The sequence below is a fragment of the Sus scrofa genome, chromosome 3, assembly GCF_000003025.6.
Source record: "Sus scrofa isolate TJ Tabasco breed Duroc chromosome 3, Sscrofa11.1, whole genome shotgun sequence".
Classification (NCBI taxonomy): Eukaryota; Metazoa; Chordata; class Mammalia; order Artiodactyla; family Suidae; genus Sus; species Sus scrofa.
The window spans coordinates 78,540,752-78,565,644 of NC_010445.4; the positions used below are offsets into that span (position 1 = coordinate 78,540,752).

At 37.2% G+C, this 24,893-nt stretch overlaps 1 protein-coding gene across 4 annotated transcripts in view; it reads left to right on the forward strand.

Annotated features, from left to right (window-relative positions):
- WDPCP (WD repeat containing planar cell polarity effector) overlaps window positions 1-24,893 on the forward strand; it is a 291,160-nt gene that overhangs the window by 105,598 nt on the left and 160,669 nt on the right. For 3 of the 4 annotated variants that reach the window (XM_021087467.1, XM_021087466.1, XM_021087464.1), the window contains exons 3-6: window positions 2,255-2,302; window positions 3,150-3,188; window positions 4,692-4,762; window positions 5,034-5,093. In XM_021087467.1, coding sequence (XP_020943126.1) covers window positions 2,255-2,302; window positions 3,150-3,188; window positions 4,692-4,762; window positions 5,034-5,093 — 218 coding nt within the window. The remainder of the gene's footprint in view (window positions 1-2,254; window positions 2,303-3,149; window positions 3,189-4,691; window positions 4,763-5,033; window positions 5,094-24,893) is intronic. The other variant, XM_021087465.1, reaches the window with a different exon arrangement.

Consider the following 24,893-nt stretch of genomic DNA (forward strand, 5'->3'; position numbering starts at 1 on the left):
TTATTTACTTACTTATTCAACTTGTATGCATACAGTCTTTTGCCTCTGTGGCCTGTCTCCGTAGCTACTCCCTTCCTTGCATGGATGCCCTTCTCACCCCATGTAGGTTCTGACATACTGTGTTGGGCTGTCCCTGTATATGAATGTCCTCCTCACTGTGTTCAGCCCCTAACACTTAACACAAAGCCATTGCTCCTATGAATGTCCTTCTTACCCTGCTAGGGTTCTGACACACCATGTCCGGCTGACTCCATTTGGGCACCTTCCTTATCCAGCTTAGGCTTTGGAAACCTGTGTGAGATAGCTGTTCTTATGTGGATGCCCTCCTTGTCCTGCTCCAGTTTGAAGAGCCCCTCTCCGGGAAGTTTCCATTGTGGCTCAGCGGAAATGAATCTGGCTAGTATCCATGAGGACGCAGGTTCGATCTATGGCCTCACTCAGTGGGTTAAGGGTCCGGCATTGCCACGAGCTGTGATATAGGTTGCAGACACGGCTTGGATCTGGCGTGGCTGTGGCGTAGGCCAGCAGCTACAGCTCCAATTCAACTTCTAGTCTGGGAACCTCCATATACTGAGGGTGCGGACCTAAAAAGACACACTCACGCAGAAAAGAGCCCCACTCTGGGCCAGGTGCAAGATGAAGGAGGTTAAACTAGTGCAGATAGGGAGTTCCCATCGTGGCTCAGTGGTTAACGAATATGACTACGAACCATGAGGTTGCGGGTTCAATCCCTGGCCTTGCTCAGTGGTTAAGGATCCGGCATTGCCGTGAGCTGTGGTGTAGGTTGCAGATGTGGCTCAGATCCCACGTTGCTGTGGCTCTGGCGTAGCCCAGTGGCTACGGCTCTGATTAGACCCCTAGCCTGGGAACCTCCATATGCTGTGGGAGCAGCCCTAGAAAAGGCAAAAAGACAAAAAACAAAACAAAACAAAAACCAGAAAAACAAAAATTAGTGCAGATAACTCAGGACCCCTTATTACCTTCAAAGTTATATTCTAGAATTGTGATATGCAGATGAATGGAATAATGAAATATTATGATAGATACTGCCTGTATACATAATGTGTATGGTTCTTGGATTTTTAAAAAATCTTTTAATTGAAATATAGCATATATATTGAAAAGTGTAAAGATTATAAATATATGTTTAAATTATCAAAAAGTGGACATATCCATAAAATCTTCACCCAGGTCAAGGAATAAAACATTATCAGTACCCTGCATGCAAGTCCCGCTCGTGATCTTTCCCTGGCACTCCTTATTGGATATTTTTAATATAACCAAAAGAAATAAACTGAATTATTTAATTTATATGTCCCAGCTAATGGCATGATGAATAAAAAAGAGCTTCAGTAAGTACACCTGACTGACTATTTTGAAAAACGGTATTTGAAAAGTTAATGATAGCTTTAATACTTTTGGGGGAAATTTTTCATTCAATTTCAGAAAATTTGGAGCAGTCAGTCACTAGGGGGCAGCCTGTACTGCTTCCACTACTTTAGAAATAGTTACATCCTTTTGTTAGTAACTAGAATTATTTTGCATGAAAGGAAACAAATGTAAGAAAGAAATATTTCACTGTTCACCAATAGGAAGAAAACAGACAATTATTTTGTACTCCTGTAATTACATTGGAAGAACAGATTCCACGGTTAAATCACTGAGCATCTAGGGAGCTCAGCTATGCTTTTGTAACCCCAACAGAGCATCCAAATTTGAATGGGTTTGGAAAGTTTTTTGAGTCTAAATAAGCTTCAGATAATCTTTCCATAGGTTCCTCTAATTACTTTCTTTTCTGCAGGTTTCCCCAAATACCACACTAGACTCAAGTTAAATCAGAGAAAAGAAAGCCACAGCTCATAATCGAAGTTAGGACATTTCTTCTGTCCACTTTCAGTTGGCATTGCTTAGTGCTGACTGCTTTGTTAGTTTGCTGTAAAAAATATCAGAGGAAGTGTGAAAGAGAAAAGTTAGTCTTCCTTGATTTCAGTTCTGTACCACTCCTTTCTTTATGCTATTCTAGTTTTGTGTAAATTTCTTCCAACTGGACTGATAAACTTTCCAGTTCGTGCATATCCCTAGAATAGATGAACCCATGTCCAGATACTTTTGAACTGTTTTATTTCCAGTAACATAAGCAGATTGTTTCTACCCTCCCTGCTCTACCCCCAGACCTTGCCATGCAGTATAGTTTGGCTTCTTATTCTCCACAACTTTTTAACCAAAATCTAATGTTATTTCTTCCTTTCTACAGATAGGGATATTGGGATTTATCAGTATTATGACAAGAAGGAGCCACCAGGTGAAGTATCTGTCCTACTAAACTGATTTTTGTAAACTCACTATTCTCAACTATAAAATACTGATTGTTAAAAACTTTTCATAAGCTGTAGATAAATTCTAGAATTTCAAGAAAAGTTACTCTAATTCTTTAGGGAAATGCTGAAGTTGATATCTAGTCTATAGAAAATAAAGCAATAATGAAAAAATGCTAAAGTAGAACATGAAAATTTTCACTTTACTGACGATTAGTCTGAAAACTGGATACTCTATTTACGTTTATTTATCTGTGTCCCAGTAGAGGGCATTGTTAATGCATGGGTCCCACTGATGCTGGCCTCCCGGATCCTCACCTGATATCTGAAATAGGCATTTCTGAGTGAATGATCAATTTTCTTTATCTGATTAATCCTGTTAATCCCAGAAGTTTTCATGATGGGCCAAAAGGTCTTTCTAGCTAGAGTTACTTCCTGTTTTGGTCTCTGTTGAAGTGGAGCTTGTGTGGGCATCCTGTGTGCTTAGCTTGGTGGTTAATAGGCCGACTTTTGGTTCTGATGACAGACTGAAGCAGCTTCTGTCCTGGGCTTCGTTGCTGTTCCTATCTGATGAGATTGCAAACTCAGGATATTGGCCCACCTGTTGTGCTGTGTAAGCCTTTTCACTGAAAATTTAGGAAATACTTCTATGACATGAAAACATCCAAATTATGGCATTTTTCAGCTGCCTTTTAAAAAGTTTAGCATAATTTATTAATCTAAATAATGTACATGATACATCATTTATGTGCCTATAAATATTAAAGTATTATAATAAAAATAATTTCTGCTTTTCTTTTTTCCATCTCTTTTCTGCCATAATATCATCAACAGAGCGTGGTAACTTAGAAGAAAAGCAGAAGCTGGCAGAGTGTAAGTTTACTTTATGTTTTTTTGGAATTATTATAAACCTGGAACTTTAATATCCCTGAAGATTGTCTTAAAACATATTTTAAGCTTTCTGCACAAATTGGAGATGTTATTCCCTCCAAAGCTCTTAAAATTCCCATTGTTTATGTACATAAACATATAACTAAGAATTATATTGTTAGGAGTTTCTAATTTAGACCTTTGAAATCTCCATCTACTTTTGGTGAGATGTATGCTTATGTAAACATAAACTGTATTAATGAATCATATTTATATTATTTAATGTAGTTAAAACAAGTATACTGTGCTTAAATTCTTATAACATTTTATTATCCATATTATACCTGTTATTGTTTTACCTATTGTTAGAAAATGACTTGTAATTATTAGTATTAGCATTTTATCTCTATAGTATTTTCTCAAATATATAAATATATTATATATGTAATATGCCTACAGTACAATATGGTTAGAATGCTTTGTTTTATTTGGAATATAGGTTGAGCTGAAAATCCTTCTTGTTCTCATTTTAAATGATCAAACTAACATTTAATTTTTAAAGTACCATTATTAGTAGCTCAACAAAGATTTAAAACTTCACATTTACACTACATACCATAAATTATGTATATAAAATGTTGTTAGTTTGCTTAAATAAGATATATAGCAATTCCTCTGTAAAAAATTTAAAGGCCTATATATGTACTACATATTACATGTATACATAACAAAACACACACATACACACATTTCAAATTATTTAGAAAAATTCATCAATGTATTCATTTTTGTGATGAAATAGATATCATTGCAATGAATCTAACATTTTGTTAATTTTTTTAAGCAGAACTATTTTTAGTTTGTCTTAAACATTGAAACTCTACAAAATAATTTTATCTTTTAAAAAAAACCAGAGGCTTATCATTACTGAACTGTGGTGTAGATTTTAAAGAGAATTATTTTAAATAGAAAAGAGCACTGTGAGTGTTTAATTTGTTAAAACTTGGATTTCCCTCAATTTTGTCTAAGTTTCAATGTGTGATTCTTAATTTTAAAGTCATTTTCTCTGTGTTATTTTTTGTGTTTTCTTTCCTCACTATATTCATTTACTCATATGAAATTTCAGATCTGAGAAGGCTACTTGTAGAGTTTGGAATTTCTTTTGGATTGAATCTTTGATTATTTATATGAAAATGCCATTTCTGTGGTAAAGAGTGGGTCCTTTACTCTTAAGTACTGGATTCACAGGCCTAGGAAACTTTCCTGGGGATTCTCTGAGCCTTGTTAGTTGTCATCATAAAATTATGATCTGAGAGATTGTTTTGTGGTAAAAATCCTGTTTCTATGACAAAGCCTTTTGAAAGACTTGTCATTTGATGATGGAAGTGAAGGCTACTTCCTTTCAATTAAGGAGGTGTTTTATTTTAATCTTCCTAAGGCACAATGCTAAACAGTTTCCTTTTAAAGTCATGTTTAACTAACTGTAGTTCATGTTTTGTTTGCCAGCACGAGATTTTCCATGGACGCTCAAAAACAGACGCCCAGAAAAACTTCGAGACTCACTCAAGGAGTTGGAGGTATCTTTCTAAAAGTTTCAAAAATGGCAACAAATAAATCTGTTTTAAAACTTCTTTCAGCAGCTTTAATTTTCATAAAGGATCAACTCTCCTGGTGATGATAGCTTTGCTTTTGTCCAGTGAGGAGTTCCAAAACAGTTGCATCTTTGTGTGGTATACTGATCTTTTTTTTTTTTTTTTTTTTTTTTGCTTGCAGATCAGAAGCACTTTACCTGATATTGAACGACAATGTGTATAGCCAACTGCACTCTCTCTTTTCTGTTTCCTTCAGGAGCTGATGCAAAACAGTCAGTGTGTGCTGAGCAAATGGAAGAGCAAATATGTCTGTCAGGTAAAAAGGTTTGACGTGCTTTCGCAATGTTTAACCAATGAAGCTGAAAACTATGCAGTAATTGGTATTCTTGTGTTATGATAGGTAATGGACAAAAACTTTTTAGGAGTGGGTATTTCATAGTTTGAATTCTAATCATTCTAGAACTAACATCAGACAGATTTGACTCAAGCCACCAGGCTAACTCATTAATCAGTATAGTTGTACTGACACTATAAACACTAAGAATCTTTTCAGAAGGTATTTTTTGTTTGTGATAGATTTAATCATATTTTAATGAAGATGAAACCGTAGGACAAAAGATCTTTCAACCATTTTTGTGTACATTTGTGAACACCATGCTTAGGGAAATCAAAAAACAGACTAGAGTTAGACCTAATATTTGTCTTACAAGATATTTAATATTACTCTTTGAACCCTCTAAGCTGCATTGTTTGATATGGTAGCCACTAGTCACCTGTGGTTATTTAAATATAAATATAATTAAAGTTTAAAATTCAGTTCCTTAGTTGCACTACCCATACTTTAAATGTTATCGTAAGGACAACATAAATACAGAACATTTCCACCACAGAAAGTTCTTCTGGATGGCCTGGGCAAGGTGACCTATGTGTTGAATGGGTCTAGATTCAGGACATAATGATCACTTGTCCATCGATCATAAAATAATGGACAAATGCCTCATCTGCACCAACAGGCTTAAAAGAAATTCTTTGCCTAGAAAAATTTTACTTGCTTGTGATAAAAAGAATCATTAGTCATACTCTACTCATATATGCAGCTGAGTTACATTAGTACTGCTGATAATTATAACTTGTTTGTGGAATTAAACATCCTGCATCAATTTAAATTCTTGCTTGTTTATAATATAATTTACGTGTTTTAGGACTAACTACCATTTTTTAAATTAAATTCTTTTCATTTTATTATAGTTGATTTTCGATGTTCTGTCAATTTCTACTGTACAGCAAAATGACCTGGTTATATAAATATATACACATATACATTCTTTTATCTCCCATCATGTTCCATTAAAAGTGACTGGATGTAGTTCCCTGTGCTATACAGCAGGATCTCTTTGCTTATCTACTCCACATGCAATAGTTTGTATCTGCTAATCCTAAATTCCCAGTCCATCCCACTTCCAGCCCCTTGGCAACCACAAAGTCTGTTCTCCATGTCCATAATTTGTTTCTTTTCTGTAGATAGGTTCATTTGTGCCATATATTAGAATACATATATAAGCGATATCATACAGTATTTGTCTTTCTCTTTCTGACTTTGTGTAGTATGAGAATCTCTAGTTGCAACCATGTTGCTATAAATGGAATTATTTCAGTAGTATTTTTTGCAGCTTAATAGTATTCCATTGTGTATATATAGCACATCTTCTTAATTCATTCATCTGTCAATGGACATTTAGGTTGTTTTCATGTCTTGGCTACTGTGAGTAGGGCTGCAGTGAACATATGGGTGCATGTATCTTTTTCAGTGAAAGTTTTGTGCAGATATATGCCCCGGAGGGGGATTACTTGATCATACGGTAGTTCTATATTTAGTTTTCTGAGGTACCTCCACACTGTTTTCCGTAGTGGTTGTACCAGTTTACATTCCCACCAACAGTGAAGGAGGGTTCTCTTGTCTCCACACCCTCTCCAGCATTTGTTATTTGTTGACTTATTAATGATGGCCATTCTGACAGGTGCGAGATTGTACCTCATAGTAGTTTTGATTTGCATTTCTCTAATAATTAGTGATATTGAGCATTTTTTCATGTGCCTGATGGCCATCTGTATATCTTCTTTGTAGAAATGTCTATTCAGGTCTTCTGCCCATTTTTCAATTAGGTTGTGGTTTTTTTTTGCTGTTGAGCTGTATAAGTTGTATGTTTTGGAGATTAAGCCCTTGTCAGTTGCATCATTTGCAACTATTTTCTCCCATTCCATAGGTTATCTTTTTTTTTTTTCATGGTTTCCTTTGTTTTGCAAAAGCTTGTGAGTTTGATTAGATCCCATTGGTTTATTTTTATTTTTATTTCTATTGCCTTTGGAGATTGAGCTAAGAAAACCTTTGAATGGTTGATGTCAGAGAATGTTTTGCCTATGTTCTCTTCTAGGAGTTTGATGGTGTCTTGTCTTAACATTTAAGGCTTTAAGCCATTTTGAGTTTATTTTTGCAGAGGGTGTATTCCAGTTTCATCTATTTACATGCAGCTGTCCAGTTTTCCCAGCACTACTTGCTGAAGAGACTGTCTTTTTCCCATTTTATATTCTCGCCTCCTTTGTTGAAGATTCACTGACTGCTAAGTGTCTGGGTTTATTTCTGGGTTCTGTATTCTCTTCCATTGGTCTATACATGTGTTTTTGTACCAATACCACACTGTCTTGATTACTGTAGCTTTGTAATATTGTCTGAAGTCTGTTATGCCTCCTGCTTGTTTTTTTTTTTTTTTCCCCCTCAGGATTGCTTTGGCAATTCTGGGTCTTTTATGGTTCTGTATAAATTTTTGGATTGTTTGTTGTAGTTCTGTGAAAAATGACTTGGGCGATTTGATAGGGATTGCATTGAATCCCTGTCAAATTGGATCGTAGATTTCTTTGGGTGGTTTGACCATTTTAATTTTTTTTTTTTTTTGGTCTTTTTGCTATTTCTTTGGGCCGCACCTGCGGCATATGGAGGTTCCCAGGGTAGGGGTCTAATTGGAGCTGTAGCTGCTGGCCTATGCCAGAGCCACAGCAACGCGAGATCCGAGCCGCGTCTGCAACCTACACCACAGCTCACGGCAACGCCACATCGTTAACCCACTGAGCAAGGGCAGGGACCAAACCCACAACCTCATGGTTCCCAGTCGGATTCGTTAACCACTGTGCCACGATGGGAACTCCTGACCATTTTAATATTAATTCTTCCAACTCACGAGCGTGGAATATCTTTCCATTTCTTTGAATCCTCTTTAATTTTCTTGATTAATATTTTATAGTTCTGAGCATATAAGTCTTTCACCTCATTGGTCAGGTTCATTCTTAGGTATTTAATTTTTCGGGGTGTTATTTTAAAAGGTATAGTGTTTTTATATTTTCTAGTATTTCATTGTTATATACAGAAATGCAACTGATTTCTGAATGTTAATCTTTTATCCTGCTACTTTGCTAAATTTGTTGATCATATTGAGTAGTTTTTTTGTGGAGTCCTTAGGGTTTTCTATATATAGTATCATGTCATCTGCATAGAGTGACAATTTTACCAATCTGGATACCTTTTATTTCTTTTGTTTGGCTGATTGCTGTGGCTAGGACTTTGAATACTATGTTTAATAAAAGTGGTGAGAGTGGGCCTCCTTTTCTTGTTCCAGATTTTAGTGGGAAGGCTTTCAGCTTTTCTCTGTTGAATATTATATTTGCTGTGGGTTTGTCATAAGTGGCTTGTATTATGATAAGGTATATTCCTTCTATACCCACTTTGGTAAGAGTTTTTATCTTAAATGGATGTTGGATTTTGTAAAGTGCTTTTTCTGCATCTTTTGAGATGATCATGTGGTTTTTTTGCTTTTCTTTTGTTCATGTGGTGTATGACATTGATTGATTTGTGTATGATGAATCATCCTGTGAACCTGAGATGAATCCCATTTTATCATAGTGTATGGTCTTTCTTATATGTTGTTGAATTCAGTTGGCTAAAATTTTGCTGAGAATTTTTGTGTCTATATTCATTGAAGATATTGGCATATATAATTTTCTTTTCTGGTGGTATCTTTGTGTGGTTTTGGTATTAGGGTGATTGTGGCTTCATAGAATGTTTTTGGGAGTGTTCCTTCTTCAACCTTTTGGAAAAGTTTAAGAAGGATGGGTATAAGTTCTTTGTGTGTTTGATAGAATTTGCCTGTGAAGCCATCTGGTCCTGGACTTGGTGTTTGTAGGTAGTGACATATTCAATTTCATTTCTACTAATCAGTCTCTTCAGTTGATCTATTTCTTCTTGATTCAGTTTTGGCCGGCTGTGCATCTTTAGAAAGTTGTCCATTTCTTTAAGGTTGTCTTATTTGTTGGCATATAATTGTTGATAGTATTCTCCTACTTTTTTTGTATTTCTGCAGTATCTGTTGAGATTTCTCCTTTTTCATTTCTTATTTTGTTTATTTGAGTTCTTTTTTTAATTCTTTTTATTTTAGTTGATTTACAGCATTCTTTCAATTTCTGCTGTAACTGTTTTGATGTATTTTATTTTATTTTATTTTATTTTATTTTATTTTATTTTATTTTATTTTATTTTATTTACTTTTTGGTCTATTCTAGGGCCGCACCTGAGGCACATGGAGGTTTCCACGCTAGGGGTCTAATCAGAGCTATAGCTATCAGCCTACCCCACAGCAACACCAGATCCGAGCCGTGTCTGCAACCTACACCACAGCTCACGGCATTGCCGGATCTGTAACCCACTGAGCGAGGCCAGGGATCAAACCACAACCTCATAGTTCCTAGTTGGATTCGTTAACCACTGAGCCACGACAGGAACTCTTATTTGAGTTCTTTTTCTCCCTTGGTGAGTCTGGCCAGAGGTTTTTCAGCTTTGTTTACCCTCTCAAAGAACCAGCTTTTGGTTTTATTGATTTTGTTCTATTGTTTTTTGAATCCCTATTTTATTTTATTTATTTATTTAATTTTATTTTATTTTGCCTTTTTAGGCCTGAACCAATCACATAGTATTTATTGACTGCCACCATCGTTGGAGGCACTAAAGACGTGTAAGGTGTGGGCTAATTTCCCAGAATAACCTTGTCAAGGAAAACGGACACATATAATCACTAGGGTGCTAGTGAGCACTGAATTCTGTGACACCTAATTAAAAAGTTACTAAGAATTTAGAGAAGGCACAGAGATTAGCCTGCCAGTGGAATATAGGATAAAACATGAAAACCAGAGGTGGTTTGTACAAAGAAAAAATGAGATGGCATAATCATTTTCTGGAGACACCAAACTAGAGAGTTTCTGGACCTGAAGATCTAAGCAGAGAACAGCAGTCAGGTGGTTAGACTGAAAATAAGGGGATTATGAAAGAGTATCTGGAATTGTGAGATCTTCCCCAACTTCTTTCCCCCTTCAGTACTGAGGCTTATATCTCAATGTTTAGAGGATCCTCTCTGACAATATAGATTACCCCCCCCCTTCCCAGAGCAAAGCCTATATTTACTGATATTTACTATTTCCCTTTGAAAACGTAGGTGTGCCAACCATTCTCCCTACAGTAAATGCATGTAAACAAATGATACACACCAAGCTCCCAATTAGTTTTTTGGAGACTCACTTTTAAATATAACCAGAGAACCAGAGATCCACAGTACTTTCAAGGATATCTCCATCTGTAAATCTGAGATCTATGAGTCTGAGTCTAAAAGAAACAGAAAAGAAAGAGAATCTGGGACAGTGCAATAAATAGAACTAAGTTCAAGGAATTAAAATTAATCCCCTCAGAGATATAAGAGGAGCTCTCATACCTTGAAACAAGAATAAGATGCTTTTTTTTTTTTTTTTTTTGTCTTTTTGCCATTTCTTGGGCCGCTTTCGTGGCATATGGAGGTTCCCAGGATAGGGGTCTAATCGGAGCTGTAGCCACCAGCCTACGCCAGAGCCACAGCAACATGGGATCCGAGCTGCATCTGCAACCTACACCACAGCTCACGGCAACGCCAGATCCTTAATCCACTGAGCAAGGCCAGGGATCGAACCCGCAACCTCATCGTTCCTAGTTGGATGCGTTAACCACTGCATCACGATGGGAACTCAGGATGCTATTTTTGAAAAAGGAATTCACAGAGAAAAGGAAAGGCACTCTTAGAAATTAAAAAAATTCAGCATAAATAGATAAATTAATAGAATTGAAATATAAAGTTAATATATCCCTATAATGCAGAACAGAGTGACAAAGGGACATAGTAGTGAACAATAGGCAATAGAAGATAAGAAAATAAAAGTATCAGGCCAGAAGGCCCACTATCTTACTAATAGAAAACAGGAAGGAAGGAACAAAAAATAATAGAAGAAAATTTCCCAGCACTGGAGGATGTTTGCAATTTGAAAGGAACAAATGATTGAAAGAAACCAATACCAAGGCATATGTTGTGATTTGTAGAAAACCAAAGATAAAGAAGATCCAAAAAGAAAAACAAGATACATAGAAAAGCATGGGAATAAGATTTATATCAGGCTTTTCAACATCAGCACAAAGAGTTAGAAGAGAGTGGACTCGTGCCTTCAAAATTCTGAAAGAAAATGATTTTTAGCCTAGAATTATATATGTAGAATTATAAATTGCGTTTCAGACAAGGACATTTTAAGGTTTGTTAGTAGATCAGAAAAACTTAACTACCTGCCATGCACTTTTTCTCAGGATACTTTTGGAAGTTGTGCTTCCCTAAAGCAAAATAATAAACTAAGAAACAGGTTTCTTACAATCCAGAAAACAGAAGATCATACAGAGGAAAGAAATGAAAAGAAATCTTAGGATGATAACTGTGCCTTAAGGCCTGGAGAGCAGCTAGTCTAAGTTGGGGCAGGGGACAGAAGGGTCTACCAGGGTTGTTGGAGGGAAGAAAAGGAACTAATAGATCTGATATCTAATCTGATCTAGGAGAATTAATAATAATAATAATAATACTTAATAGGAGATAATTAAAAATATAAAATAATTAAATCTCAATTCATGGTAATAAAAAAATCAATAAGTGATGACTAAATCAAAGAATAACATATATGGAAGACATTGCTAGTTCCTTTCCCAATATCCATTTTTTCTATATGAACAGATCCTGATGTTACAAAAACGGTAAGATGTGGGGATACTTGACATATTTGAAGAACAGCAAAGAGTCAATGTGACTGGAGTAGGATGAGCAAGGAGAAGAGAGTAGAAATTGAGATCAGAGAGAAAGCAAGACACCAGTTACACAGGGCCTTTTAGGCCTTTGAAAGGAGTTGACTTTTACTCTAATTGAGATGGGAAGCTCTTGAGGGGTTTTGGACAGAAGAACTTGATCTGATTTACTTTTTAATGAGCTAACTCTGGCTCTTGTGGTAGGAACAGATTGAAGAAAGCAAAGATCAAATTAGGGGGATCAGGTAGAAGGCTATTGCCATAGTCTAGGAGAGGTATAACAGTGGTTTTTGTCTGGATAGAATGGTTAAGTGGTGAGAAGTGGCCAGATTCTGCTAATGGATCAAATGTGGAGTATAGGAGAAATTTCTGAGCAACCAGAAGAATGGACTTGCTATATACTGAGATGGCAGAGATTGAGAAGAGACATTTTTGAGGGAAATATCAGGAGCCTTGTTTTGGACATCAGTGTTTGAAATGCCTATTAGATATTCAAGTAGAGACATCAATAGATAGTTGGTTATAGGAATATATGTTTTGGAGGAAGACCTGGGCTGGAGAGAGATGTAGCAGTACAGATGGTATTAAAGCCAAAAAAAATCAGTGAAGATCACCCAGAGAGTGAAGTAGGTAGAGAACTAGAGGGGGTAGAAGGGCTGAGCTCCCGGGTCCTCCAGCATTGAGGGTTGGAGAGAGAGAGAGAAAGGGAGAGATGGAGAAAGGAGACTAATGAGGAGTAGCCAAAGAGGTGGGGCACACTGAAGGAATTTGGTGTCCTGGAAACTAGGTTTCAGGAAGCAAGTCCAGTGTGGCTGGTGTGTAACATATCAGTAACAAGTTGCCTGAGATTGACATTGGATGGAGTAGCATGGAGGTGACCTAGATAAGAGCAGGTTCAGTAGATAGTATAGGCAGAAACCTGACTGGAATGTATTTGGAAAAAAATACAAGAAAATGGGAAGAGAGAAATTAGGGGTTTACAACATCAGAAAATATTATGTTATAAAGGAAAATAGAAAAATAGGGCAGGAGCTTGGAAGACATAGGGGTTTAAAACAGGTTTTTGTTTGTTTTTTATGTTTGGCTTTTTAGGGCTGTGCCTGAGGCATGTGGAGGTTCCCAGCCCAGGGGTCGAATCGGACCTGTAGCTGCTGGCCTATGTCATAGCCACAGCATCATCAGATTGAGCTGAATCTGCAGTCTCTACCACAGCTCACAGCAATGCCAGATCCTTAACACACTGAACAAGGCCAGGGATCGAACCTGTGTCCTCGTGGATGCTAGTCAAATTTGTTTCTGCTGAGCCATGACGGGAACGCCTGTTTGTTTTTTAGATGCAAGAAATAACATCTCTTTCTGTTGATAAACTAATGGGAGTGATCCAGTCAAGAGAGGAAAAATTGATGCAGAAAAGGGAAGAATTAATTGCTGGGGTAATGTTGATGAAAAACCACTTAAAGGGAAAGGAGGTGAAAAGTAGGTGCCTGGTACTTGTTGATGTCATGAAATCAGCAGCTTCATAGAGCTGTCTTTTCAGCTATGGACTGCGTAACACCAAATTTCTTGTTCTGTGAAGATAACAAAAATCCCCATTCGATTAAGAAATGGCTTTTTTCTAAGGTTTCTGTTAGTACACCTGAATGCAATTCTAAATGGTACATATACAGAAATATAGTGGTAGAACCAGGAGAAATGACTAGGAGTTGAAAATGGTTAAATTTGAGAGTGGAATGAGAGTTTGTGGTAGGATGAGACAGTGTGAACAGTTATTTTAGTTCCAATTATTTTTTGACATTTTAACAGTTTTACACATATTTCTTTTATTTAAATCTTTTCTAAACATGCCCAGGGTACTTCTGAGAGGCAGATGTCAAGATGGTCCTAGGACTGCAAGTGATCCATGGGGGAGATATGAAAGATAAAGGGGTAGGAAGCAGGAGGTGGTGGGAGAGCCTTTTGACCAAGGTGATGATCTGAACCCTGTGAAAGGAGGAGAGAGGATTGGGTATAAAGAGTCTTGTGCTGTAGCATAGTGCTCAAAAAATTTCAGCCACAGGAGAGTCCTTGAGCAAAAGATGCTCATTCAAGGAGTCCCCTGTTGGACTAGTACCAACCATGCTCAGTCAGTGGCTGGTAGTCATCTGGGGAACATTCGGTCAGTCAGTCAACTATGTTTCCAGCCTTTGTTCCTCCCGAAGGAGCGCTGAGTGATGTACCACCATGGCCATTATACCCGCAAAAGTTTACATTAAAAATAAGAATATGTATCTTTATGTTCACATGTATACAGTACTATACCTACGTAATCTTAATGTTCAGCCAGTCTGTTTAATATCATGTCCTACTAGTTACTCTCTTAGACCAAAAAAAAAAAAAAAAAATCACTCCTTTGAAAAAAATGAAAATAAAATTTACCTTGTATCTTGACTAATTCAATACAAAGTTTGATGACCTCTGATAATTCATCAATACATTAATTATTTACTCTTAAATGTACAGTAATATGAACCCAGTTTTGGAACATGGTTATGACACAAAGAAAATTTTGATCTTCTTCATAATAATATATCTTTGAATCATCAATCACCATTTCCTTCCTGTTCTTTCATAAATAGTTCTTTCTTCTCTTTTATTGTTTTCATTTAAAAATATTTATTTAAAGAAACTCATAACTGCCTGCCTCCACCCTTGGCATTTGTGTCTAATAATGTTTTGGAAGCGTCAAGGTATTTTGCCACAAAGAAAGCCAGTTCAGGACTATGAATTTCCTCATATAACCAGTTATAGTTAATAGCAAATATGTATAAAGCTAGATGAGTTCATATATATTTTACAAAGTTAGAAACAAGCACATGCCAGATATTTATGTACTTTATAAAGGGAGAGTAAAGTTTTTGCATTGATAGCAGCTAACGAGAAGACTTTTAATGCATTATATTTGAGTACTTGTATTGAATTTTTTTATACAAAAACTTAAAATAAGGCTTACATCGAATTTAGAAGTTTGTCGGGAATTCCCATCATGGCTCAGCAGTAGCGAACCCGACTAGTATCCATGAGGATGTGGTTAGATCCCTGGTTTTGCTTGGTGGGTTAGAGATCCAGTGTTGCTGCAAGCTGTGGTGTAGGTCACAGATGCAGCTTGGATTCCACGTTGCTGTGGCTGTGACTTAGGCAGGAAGCTGCAGCTCTGATTCAGCCCGTGTCTGGGAACTTCCACATGCCACACCTGTGGCCCTAAACAAATCAAAAAACAAACAAAAAAATTAGAACTGTGTATTACATGCACAACTTGGAATGTACCAGTTCGAAATGTACATATAAAGTTAAGTATTTAAGGTTGGGTGTGAGAACCTGGCAAGTGTTACATTCATGATATTTGAGAATATTATGTTATGTATATGCTACATAGCTAATAGAGAAAGCACATCAAGTGCTTTTGCCAAATTGTGATTTATACTGCTTATTTTTGAGGGCTGCACCTATGGCATGTAGAAGTTCCCAGGACAGGAATCGAATCCACACCATAGTGGTGACCTGAGACACTGCAGTGGCAATGCTGGATCTTTAACCCACTGTGCCATGAGAGAACTCTGTATATCTCTTGTTTTTAAAAATAAAGTTTAAAAAAACTATTAGGTTAGCATTTATACTGCTTAAGTATGAAATTAAAAGCAGCTGTAACTAAGCCTCTCATAAAATTGTATTGTGTATGGAATATTCACAGAGGCTCTCCACAATGAATTACTTATTATTTGGTAGTCCCCTTAGTCTCAGTAGAATTCTAGGATGAATTATGATCCCAGTTATCACTGCATGCCAAGCATGTATACATCTCTTTATACCTATATCCATCCTTCTGCCATAATAAAGGAACAACCCCCACTCCTATCTCAAGCCAAGTTTCCATCTAGACCCACAGTTCTCAGCCTATACCCTGAGGATTGCCGTGAATTGACAGTAGTCCTACAGGTATTTTAAAGTTTCAAGGAGAACACAGGGCTGCTGTCAGATACTACACAAACAAGTAGCTTCAGGTAGAGCAGAGTTTCAACATTAGAACACACTACATTCCTTTTGATGATGTCATATTTATATGAAGCTGGTTTTTCAGAGCTTGCTGGGATAAAAAGCAAGTACCACACAACAATTAACATAGAATAGGAATGAGGGTGAGGAATCCAATCTGATTCCAAGGTTTGAAAAGTTGTGTATTGCCCAACTTCTAACAGTGCACACATCCTATTAGTAAGTAATGTGGTTATTTAGGGATTGGATAAAAACCGTTTTCTTTTGATCTGTGTGTACTATATGTTCAAATGACTACCAAGTTGTTGGGACATAAAACACTTATTAAGTTGTTTGAATTCTGGTGTTTGTTTTGGCCTGAGGCACCATAACAATTTCTGAGATACACAGCTATGAACTGAGAAGGTTGAGAGCCTCTGGTGTAGACTTGGATTCCATTCCACCTGGCCTTCTCAGGACTGCACATGATTGCCCCTTCTCTTACATGCAGCACACTGGTGGAAAGTGCATACTGCTCCATTCTTCTTGGTATCAAATCTTGGCTTTATTAGCTGTGTGACTTTGGGGAAGTAGCTTCACCTGTCTGTGCCAGAGTTCATTTAACTATAAAATGAAGATAAAAATACTCATATGTTTATTTTAAGAATTAAGTTAGTATATGTAAAATGCTTAGAAATGGTTTTTGGCACAGATACCTGATTTTTAAAAATAATTAAATTTACCCTTTCATCTGGACATTTTCAATAAACTTAAAAAAATTTAAACAATTTTTTATTTAAAAAATATAAAATTTACTGTCTTAACCATTTTTAAGTGTATAGTTCAGTAGTGTTAAGTATATTCACATTGCTGTGAAGTCGTTATCCGGAACTTTTTCGTTTCGCAAAACTGAAACTCTGTGCCCCTTAAATAACAACTCCCTTTCCCCCTACCCCTGGCAACTACCATTCTACTCTCTGCTTCTGTGAGTTTGACTCTTTTAGCTGCCATATGAAAGTGGAACCATGCAGTATTTGTCCTTCTGAGCCTAGTTTATTTTACTTAGCATAATGTGCTCATGGTTCATCCATGTTGTAGCATGTGACAAGATTGCCTTCCTTTTTAAGGCTGAATGATATTCCACCAATGCTTGTACCAGATTTTGTTTATGTGTTCATCTGTTGATGGACATTTGGGTTGCTTCCTTCTCTGGGCTACTGTGAATCATGCTGCTATGAACAGGTTGTATAAATATCTCTTGGAGACCTTGCTTTCATTTCTTTTGGGCATATACTCACAAATGGGATTGTTCAATCCAATGATTGTTAATTTTTTGAGAAACCTCCATCCCGTTTTCCACAGCAGCAGTTGCACCATTTGACAATCCCTCCAACAGTTCAGTTTCTCCGTATCTTTACCAACATTTATCACTGTTATTTTTTGGCAATTACTATTCTGTGGGTGTGAGATGTTATTTCATTGTTGTTTTGACTTGCATTTCTCTAAAGATTGTTTTGCATTTCTCTAAAGATTGTTTTGTATTTCTCTAAAGATGTTGAGCATCTTTTCATATGCTTGTTGGCCATTTGTATATCATCTTTGGAGAAATGTCTATTCAGGTCTTTTGCCCATTTTTAAAAAGTGGATTATTTGATCTTTTTATTGGTGAGTTACAGGAGTTTTAAAAATATATTCTGGCTGTTAACCCCTTGTCAGCTATATGATTTGCAAATATTTTCTCCCATTCTGTAAGTTGTCTTTTCACTCTGTTAATTGTGTCTTCTGATGCACAAAAGTTTTGAAGTCTTGTGTAGTCTCACTTGTCTATTTTTGCTTTTAGTGTCATATCCAAGAAATCATTTTCAAATTCAGTGTCATGAAGTTTTTCCCCTGTGGTTCCTTTAAGAAATTTTATAGTTTTGGGTCGAAGTGTAGGTTTTTAATCCATTGTGAGTTAATTTCTGTGTACAGTATAAGGTAAGAGTCCATCTTTACCCTTTGCCTATGGATATCCAGTTTTTGCAGCACCATTTGTTGAAGATACTATCCTTTCTCTATTGAGTGGTCTTAGCACTCTTATTTGAAGATCATTTGATCATATAAATGAAGATATACTTCTGGGCCCTCTATTTTGTTCCAATGGTCTGTAGGTCTGTCTTGTGCCAGTACCACAGTTTTGATTATTGTGGCAATGTAATATGTTTTGGCTTTTTGGGGTCCTTTGAGACACCCAATCAACTTAAATAGGCTCTCTTCTTTTCTACTTAGGCAAATAAACACATTAGTACTCAGAACAAAATTTTCAGAAGAATTGTCTCTGTTTAGCATCTTAATTTTTCTATTGCTCTCTCACCATTTAACCAACTTGACCCATACTTTTCTCCTGATTACACTGAAAACCTTTCTACTAGGTTGCAAACATCCTCTGTATCTTCAAATTCAATAGACCTTTTAATGAAAGAATTATCTTAGGAATTCCCTTTGTGGCTCAGTGCAAATGGACCCAATTAGTATCCATGAGGATGTTGGTTTGATTCCTGGCCTCACTCAATGGGTTAAGGACCTGGCGTTGCTGTGAACTGTGGTGTAGGCCGCAGAGATGGTTTGGATCCGGCATGGCTGTAGCTGTGGCAAAGGCTGGCAGCTGCAGCTCTAATTAACCTACTAGCCTGGGAACTTCCATGTGCTGTGGGTGCAGTCCTAAAAAGGAAAAACAAAAACAAAAAAAACAAAAACATTATCTTAGATACACAGGAGGATTCAGCACTACTGATTATTCCATCATTCTTGAAATACTTTTTTTTGTTAGTTCTCCATGACACTGTGCTCTTCTAGTATTCTTTTTTTTTCTTTTTTTTATTTATTTTTTTATTCTTTTTTTTTTAATTTCCCCACTGTACAGCAAGGGGGTCAGGTTTTCCTTACATGTATACATTACAATTACATTTTTTCCCCCACCCTTTCTTCTGTTGCAACATGAGTATCTAGACATAGTTCTCAATGCTATTCAGCAGGATCTCCTTGTAAATCTATTCTAAGTTGTGTCTGATAAGCCCAAGCTCCCGATCCCTCCCACTCCCTCCCCCTCCCATCAGGCAGCCACAAGTCTCTTCTCCAAGTCCATGATTTTCTTTTCTGAGGAGATGTTCATTTGTGCTGGATATTAGATTCCAGTTATAAGTGATATCATATGGTATTTGTCTTTGTCTTTCTGGCTCATTTCACTCAGGATGAGATTCTCTAGTTCCATCCATGTTGCTGCAAATGGCATTATGTCATTCTTTTTTATGGCTGAGTAGTATTCCATTGTGTATATATACCACCTCTTCCGAATCCAATCATCTGTCAATGGACATTTGGGTTGTTTCCATGTCCTGGCTATTGTGAATAGTGCTTCAATGAACATGTGGGTGCATGTGTCTCTTTTAAGTAGAGCTTTGTCTGGATAGATGCCCAAGAGTGGGATTGCGGGGTCATATGGAAGTTCTATGTATAGATTTCTAAGGTATCTCCAAACTGTTCTCCATAGTGGCTGTACCAGTTTACATTCCCACCAGCAGTGCAGGAGGGTTCCCTTTTCTCCACAGCCCCTCCAGCACTTGTTATTTGTGGATTTATTAATGATGGCCATTCTGACTGGTGTGAGGTGGTATCTCATGGTAGTTTTGATTTGCATATCTCTTATAATCAGCGATGTTGAGCATTTTTTCATATGTTTGTTGGCCATCTGTATATCTTCTTTGGAGAAATGTCTATTCAGGTCTTTTGCCCATTTTTCCATTGATTGATTGGTTTTTTTGCTGTTGGGTTGTATAAGTTGTTTATATATTCTAGAGATTAAGCCCTGTCGGTTGCATCATTTGAAACTGTTTTCTCCCATTCTGTAAGTTGTCTTTTTGTTTTCTTTTGGGTTTCCTTTGCTGTGCAAAAGCTTTTCAGTTTGATGAGGTCCCATGGGTTTATTTTTGCTCTAATTTCTATTGCTTTGGGAGAGTGACCTGAGAAAATATTCATGATGTTGATGTCAGAGAGGGTTTTGCCTATGTTCTCTTCTGGGAGTTTGATGGTGTCCTGTCGTATATTTAAGTCTTTCAGCCATTTGGAGTTTATTTTTGTGCATGGTGTGAGGGTGTGTTCTAGTTTCATTGCTTTGCCTGCAGCTGTCCAGGTTTCCCAGCAATGCTTGCTGAATAGATTTTCTTTTTCCCATTTTATGTTCTTGCCTCCCTTGTCAAAGATTAATTGACCATAGGTGTCAGGGTTTATTTCCGGATTCTCTATTCTGTTCCATTGCTCTGTCTGTCTGTTTTGATACCAGTACCACACTGTTTTGATGACTGTGGCTTTGTAGTATTTCTTGAAGTCTGGGAGAGTTATGCCTCCTGCTTGGTTTTTGTTTCTCAGGATTGCTTTGGCGATTCTGGGTCTTTTGTGGTTCCATATAAATGTTTGGATTGTTTGTTCTAGTTCTGTGAAAAATGTCATGGGTCATTTGATAGGGATTGCATTGAATCTGTAGATTGCTTTGGGTAGTGTGGCCATTTTTACAGTATTGATTTTCCCAATCCAGGAACATGGAATATCTTTCCATTTCTTTACATCTTCTTTGATTTCTTTGATTAAAGTTTTATAGTTCTCAGCATATAGGTCCTTTACCTCCTTGGTCAGGTGTATTCCGAGGTATTTGATTTTGTGAGGTACAATTTTAAAAGGTATCGTATTTTTGTATTCCTTTTGTAATGTTTCATTGCTGGTATACAGAACTGCAACTGACTTCTGAATGTTAATCTTATATCCTGCTACTTTGCTGAATTTATTCATCAGTTCAAGGAGTTTTGGGGTTGAGTCCTTAGGGTTTTCTAGGTATAGTATCATGTCATCTGCATACAGTGACAGTTTGATCTCTTCTCTTCCTATATGGATGCCTTTTATTTCTTTGGTTTGTCTAATTGCTGTGGCCAGGACTTCCAAAATGATGTTGAAGAGCAGTGGTGAGAGTGGGCATCCCTGTCTTGTTCCAGATTTGAGTGAGAAGGCTTTCAGTTTTTCCCCATTGAGGATTATGTTTGCTGTGAGTTTATCATAAATGGCTTTGATTATATTCAGGAATGTCCCCTCTATACCCACTTTGGCGAGGGTCTTGATCATGAATGGATGTTGAACTTTGTCAAATGCTTTTTCTGCGTCTATTGAGATGATCATATGATTTTTGACTTTTTTTTGGTTAATGTGGTGTATGATGCTGATTGATTTGCGTATGTTGAACCATCCTTGTGAACCTGGGATGAACCCAACCTGGTCATGGTGTATAATTTTTTTGGTATGTTGTTGGATTCGGTTGGCTAAGATTTTGTTGAGAATTTTTGCATCTATATTCATCAATGATATTGGGCGATAGTTTTCTTTTTTGGTGGTATCTCTGTCTGGTTTTGGAATGAGGGGGATGGTGGCCTCATAGAATGTCTTTGGGAGTATTCCTTCTTCTTCAACCTTTTGAAAGAGTTTAAGGAGGATGGGCACCAATTCCTCTTTATATGTTTGATAGAATTCACCTGTGAAGCCATCTGGTCCTGGACTTTTATTTGTAGGGAGTGATTTTATGACCTCTTCAATTTCATTTCTAGTGATTGGTCTGTTCAGTTGGTCTGTTTCTACTTGATTCAGTTTTGGCAGGCTGTAAGATTCTAGAAAATTGTCCATTTCTTCCAGATTGTCAAACTTGTTGCCATACAGTTGTTCATAGTATTCTCTTATGGTTTTTTGTATTTCTGCTGTATCCGTTGTGATTTCTCCTTTTCCATTTATAATTTTGGTTATTTGGGTTCTTTCTCGCCTCTTTTTAGTGAGTCTGGCCAGGGGGTTGTCAATTTTGTTCACCTTTTCAAAGAACCAGCTCTTGGTTTTATTAATTTTCTCTATTGTTTTTTGAGTCTCTATTTTATTGATTTCTTCCTTGATCTTTATAATTTCCTTCCTTCTGCTGACTTTAGGACTTTTTTGTTCTTCTTTTTCTAATTCGTTTAGGTGGAGGGTTAAGTTGTCCATTTGGGATCTTTCTTCTTTTTTGAGAAAGGCCTGTATTGCTATAAATTTCCCTCTGAGCACTGCTTTCGCAGCATCCCATAGATTTTGCGAGGTTGTGTCTTCATTATCATTTGTTTCAAGGTAGTTTTTAATTTCCTTCTTGATTTCCTCATTGACCCATTGGTTTTTTAGTAGCCTGTTGTTTAGTCTCCATGGAGTAGGTTTTTTCTCTTTGCTTTTCCCATGGTTGATTTCTAATTTCATGGCATTGTGGTCAGCGAAGATACTTCAGATAATTTCTACGCTCCTAAATTTATTGAGATTCGCTTTGTGTCCCAATATGTGGTCGATTCTTGAGAAGGTTCCATGAGCATTTGAGAAGAATGTGTACTCTGCTTTTTTTGGATGTAGTGTCCTGAAGATATCAATGAAGTCTAACTTTTCTATTGTTTCCTTTAGGATCTCTGTTGCTTTATTGGTTTTCTGTCTAGAGGATCTGTCCATTGATGTGAGGGGGGTATTTAGGTCTCCTACTATGATTGTATTCTCATCAATATCTCCCTTTATGTCTGTTAATATTTGTTGTATGTATCTGGGTGCTCCTATATTTGGGGCATATATGTTGATGATAGTAACATCCTCTCCTTGGATGGATCCCTTAATCATTAAATAGTGTCCTTCTTTGTCTTTCTTTATGTCTTTTGTTTTAAAGTCTATTTTGTCTGATATGAGCGTTGCGACTCCTGCTTTTCTGTCATGTCTATTGGCGTGAAATATTTTTCCCCAGCCTTTCACTTTCACTCTATATGTATCTTTTGTCCTAAGGTGAGTTTCTTGTAGGCAGCATATTGAAGGTTTTTGCCTTTTTATCCACTCAGCCACTCTGTGTCTTTTGATTGGGGCATTCAGCCCATTGACATTTAAGGTGATAATTGATAGATGATTATTTATTGCCATTTGAACCTCGCATTCCAGTTGATTCTATGGTTCTCCATTCTTCCTTTCTTTTTTTTTGGTTGGATGGTCTCCTGTTGTTATCTGCTTGAGTGTATTTTTTTGTTCATTTTTTGCAAATGCAATATTTGGTTTTGGCTTGTGGTTGCCCTGTTTTTTAAGTATGCTAACCCCTTCCCATAATTGTGTGTTTTAGCCTGATGGTCCTGTAAGTTCAAACACTTCATTACTATATTAAAATTAAGAAGAGAGACATACAAACAAACAAACAAAAAGGGTTATTTCCTTCCTAACATCCCTTGCCCACATTTTATGGTTTTGATGACTCTTTTTTATTTTTTTCCTTTTTAATTTTATTTTGTTTGAAGCATGTTCATGATTAAATCTGTATGCTGGCTTATTTGAGTGACTGCTCTCTGATTGCGGTTTCCTCAGTCCTAGTTCTTCCTCTTCTTCTTCTTTTTTCTTTTTTCTTCCCTTTCCTTCCTTTCTTTTTGGTTTAGAGAAGCCCTTTCAATATTTCCTTTAACCTGGGTTTTGTGTTGCTGTATTCTTTAAGTTTTTGTTTGTTGGGAGAAATTTTTATTTCCCCTTCTATTTTAAATGATATTCTTGCTGGATAGAGTATTCTAGGTTGCATATTTTTCCTTTGAGCACTTTAAATATCTCTCGCCATTCCCTCCTGGCCTGTAGTGTTTCTGTAGAGAAATCAGCTGATATTCTTATGGGGGTTCCCTTGTAGGTAACATTCTGTTTTTCTCTTGCTGCCTTTAGGATCCTCTCTTTATCACTAACTTTTGCCATTTTTATTATGATGTGTCTTGGTGTGGGTCTGTTTGGGTTCAGTTTGTTTGGGGCCCTCTGTGCTTCTTGTATCTTGAACCCAGTATCCTTTAGATTTGGGAAGTTTCCATCGGTAATTTCTTCAAATATATTTTCCATCCCCTTATCTTTTTCTACTCCTTCTGGAATTCCTATTATGCGTAGATTGGCCCGCTTTATATTATCCCATAGGTCTCTTATATTGCTTTCCAGTTTTTTGATTCGGTTTTCTGTCTGTTGACCGGATTGAGTGATTTCCATTATTCTATCTTCCATATCACTGATTCGTTCTTCTGTATTATTCATTCTGGTTTTTACTGCCGCTAGTTCAGTTTGCATCTCTGCAAATGAATGTTCTAGTTTTTCTTGGCCCCTCCTTATATTTTCTAGTTCCTTTCTGAGGGTATCTGCATTACTGTTCATATCTTCTCTTAATTCCTTCAGTATTTTCACTATTTCTCTTTTGAACTCCAGGTCTGTCTGACTGCAGAGATCTGTTTCATTGTTGACTGTTTTAGGTGAGTTCTCCTGTTGGTTTGACTGGGGGTGGTTTCTCAGCTTCTTCATCTTGCTTGTTGTTTTCTTTCTCCTGAGGGAGTTGTACTCTCCGTTATCGGGCAGTGTTTGCCTTGTCACTGCTGTGGAATATTTCCTGAGGGCTGGCGTTGTTGGTCAATCTTTTTTGAGGCAGTGTGGCTTTTCTGGAGTGTTGATGGGGCTAACAGGGTCTCTTTGAAGCAAAGGAGGGCTTCCTGTGGGCAGACAGGACTGGGAGGTCCACACCACGATGGTAGCAGATTTCACTTGGTCATGCAGAGCTTGCTCTGGTGTTTTTAGGCTGTGGGGTTCTTGCAGGGGTTGGCAGTGTTGGGCAGCTGCTCTCCAGGAGTGCAGCACCCCCTTGGGGCTGGATCAGCTATCTGGGTCACTGAGAACCTAAGAGGCTCTTCCCTAGGGCAGCCCAACTCAGAAGGACAGCCTGAGAATGTAGGCGGATCTTTTCACAGTCTGGCCGAGCTTGTTGCAGCTTTTCTAGGCTGCAGGGGCTCTTGCAGGGGGCTGGTGGTGCTGAGCAGTTATTTCACGGGAGTGGGGCACCCCCTGGGGGCTTGGGCGGGTAGCAGG